General features: G+C 42.6%; 1 protein-coding gene across 3 annotated transcripts in view; it reads left to right on the forward strand.

Moving 5' to 3' along the window:
• Positions 1-325: 325 nt before the first annotated feature.
• The window catches only part of LOC107699054 (centrosomal protein of 83 kDa-like), a 6,611-nt gene continuing 4,397 nt past the window's right edge, over positions 326-2,539 (forward strand). The window contains exons 1-6 of one of the 3 annotated variants that reach the window (XM_016500216.1): positions 326-563; positions 948-1,153; positions 1,272-1,422; positions 1,630-1,722; positions 1,934-2,065; positions 2,145-2,396. In XM_016500216.1, the coding sequence (XP_016355702.1) occupies positions 555-563; positions 948-1,153; positions 1,272-1,422; positions 1,630-1,722; positions 1,934-2,065; positions 2,145-2,396 (843 nt within the window). In that variant the 5' untranslated portion in view covers positions 326-554. Of the gene's footprint in view, positions 564-596; positions 863-938; positions 1,154-1,271; positions 1,423-1,629; positions 1,723-1,933; positions 2,066-2,144; positions 2,397-2,539 lie in introns of those variants that run through there. The other 2 variants (XM_016500217.1, XM_016500215.1) reach the window with 2 other exon arrangements.

Here is a 2,539-nt window from a genome sequence, read left to right on the forward strand (position 1 = left end):
CCTTCATTGTGACCATATCTTGTTAAGCATAATAAAATATAAATTTATTCATTCATTATAATATATACATGAATGAAAGAAAGTTCTATTAGATTAGAAAATTTCGTTAGATTTTTATTGCACATTACACAAATATACAAATACAATTCGGATCATATTAATAACTAATATTTTAAACTAAATGATGTTAATATCATATTTTGTTAACTTTGTAGTCAAAATAAGTCTTTTATTTTGAAAGGCGACTCAGGCCGCCATCATCAACACGTAACAAGAGTGCGTCGCTGTCAGTGTTGAATCAGGTAACTTACAGCAGCTTTTCAAATCATTTGCTTTGTACCCTAATGCACAAATGAATTATTATGTTTTGTACAGTTTTGAACGCATGCAGCACTTTACGCCCAGCAGAGGTGTTTATTTATGAAATAACTGGAGTATGCACTGTTTACCAAGCACTGTTTGCATGACATTTCAGTATAGCAGCAATTAAAACCATCTATGCACTGACTTCCACTCACAGACAACACGAAGTGCTTCATCTAGCGCTGTTTTAAATGCACTGGGTTAGTTTCCCGAGTGGCCCAGTTGCTTGGACAACATGGGAAGCCGTTATGTGTTTATGTTGGTGTAGCTCTGTTTCTACAACACAGAGGGAATCACTGGAGACCAGCCTGAGCTTCACTTCTAATCACTTGAGAGCAGAGGAGCAAATGAGGACTCTTGTGCTGCACATGTAGTGATTAGATGCTTTGTTCATGCTAACTAGGCTCTTACAAGTGATTTAAAACAGCCGGTCCTGATGAGATATGACTGCATCTCTTGACTTTGGTTGGCTGACGTGGAGTCATTTGTGTTGATTGAGGTCTTTGTCTCTTTTTTGGTTTCCGGGGGAGGTATAAAATCCTTTGCTTTTGTTCCCTCACTCTTTTTTTTCTGCTATGGACCAGATGAACCCTCCAGCGTTAGGGCAGTCATCTGCCCTGTTCCCAAACCTGGAGCCCGCAGGAGGCGGTGGGAATGCCGCAGTCTTCCTGAGCGGCTCTACAGGACTCACCAGCTCTGATATGGAGCTCCAGAAAATGCTTATTGATGAGAGAATGCGCTGTGAGAACCACAAGACCAACTATCAGACCTTGAAAGTGGAGCACACCAGGTGAGGGACTGTGCTGTGAATGAATATTGCATATCTATATACTGTAAGATATCCTGTTTAACCTCAGTGTCTACTGTTTTGGGTTAAGCTGAGCAAATGTGTTTGTGTGTGTGTGCAGACTGCAGGATGAATACACCCGGGCGCAGAGTGAACTGAAACGCCTGCTCAGTGATCGCCAGGTCGCTCAGGAGAAACAGCAGCTGCTGCTGGCCGAGCTCAGAGGAGAACTGCTGGATAAAACACGTGAGCTGGAGGAGCTCAGACTGCAGGTACACATTACTGTACACTTTAGACTTTTTACATTTACAGCCAACACGTAGACTAAATTTCATTATATAATTTCATTGACATTCAAAAGTAGTATATAAAACTGTAGTTTTACATACTAGTTGCTACAAATTAATAATACTTATACTAGTCGTTCATATATTCAGATATGAATATATATGACAATATTCAAAGTTCATGTGTTTAAGGTGCTGACCCCTCAGCGGCTGGAGCTCTTGAAAGCACAGGTGCAGCAGGAATTGGAGGCTCCCATCAGAGAACGCTTCAGCAAACTCCAGGAGGTAAAAGATGCCCCTCCACACCAGCTGACTCCCACTCCACAACTATTTACTCCTGTTCCCATGACAACCACCTAAGTACATGCTACAGCCAGAATCCTGTCCATTACAGATGATTGCTTTGTCTTTTCTACACGTTATAAAAAACACAGTATCTACAAAGGATCTACTAGTTTAGTCTTGAAATGTCCTTCTTTATTTCTCTCTGTGACAGGAAGCAGAGAATTACAGGTCTGAGTATAATAAGCTCCGTTATGACCTCACTTTCCTCAAGTCAGAGTTTGATCACCAGAAAGAGGAGCATGCCCGAGTCCTGGAGGAGAGGCGGATACGGCATGAAGCTGATGTATGTTTTATCATTTTGAATTGAATTTTGACCCAGCAGTGTCTCTTTATGAAGGAGTGTTATGTATGTGATTGTGCAGGTGGCCAGACTAGAGCGTGATAAGGAGGATCTGGCTGCTCAGCTGCAGAGCGGAGACCCGGCACGGGACGGGAAACGGGTTGAAGCCCTGCTGAGGGAGAAAGCTCAACTCCACCAGCGGCTCAAAGGCCTGGAGGCAGAGGTCACTGAACTCAGAGCGGAGAGAAATAATTCCGGTGCTCAGGCCGAAAATGTGCAGCGGATCCAGATCCGACAGCTGGCTGAATCCCAGGCTGTAGTAAAAGCCCTGGAGGTGAGCGGATAAAAGTGAAGTGTTTAAAAGCCCTGGAGGTGAGCGGATAAAAGTGAAGTGTTGTAGATTTTTGATGATACAAATAAGATTTGATAAGGAAAATGAGGCAAGTTAGTGAGGCAAGTTCAGTGTAAAAGTTTTTT

Source organism: Sinocyclocheilus anshuiensis, unplaced genomic scaffold (assembly GCF_001515605.1).
Source record: "Sinocyclocheilus anshuiensis isolate Anshui unplaced genomic scaffold, SAMN03320099.WGS_v1.1 scaffold346, whole genome shotgun sequence".
Lineage (NCBI taxonomy): Eukaryota > Metazoa > Chordata > Actinopteri > Cypriniformes > Cyprinidae > Sinocyclocheilus > Sinocyclocheilus anshuiensis.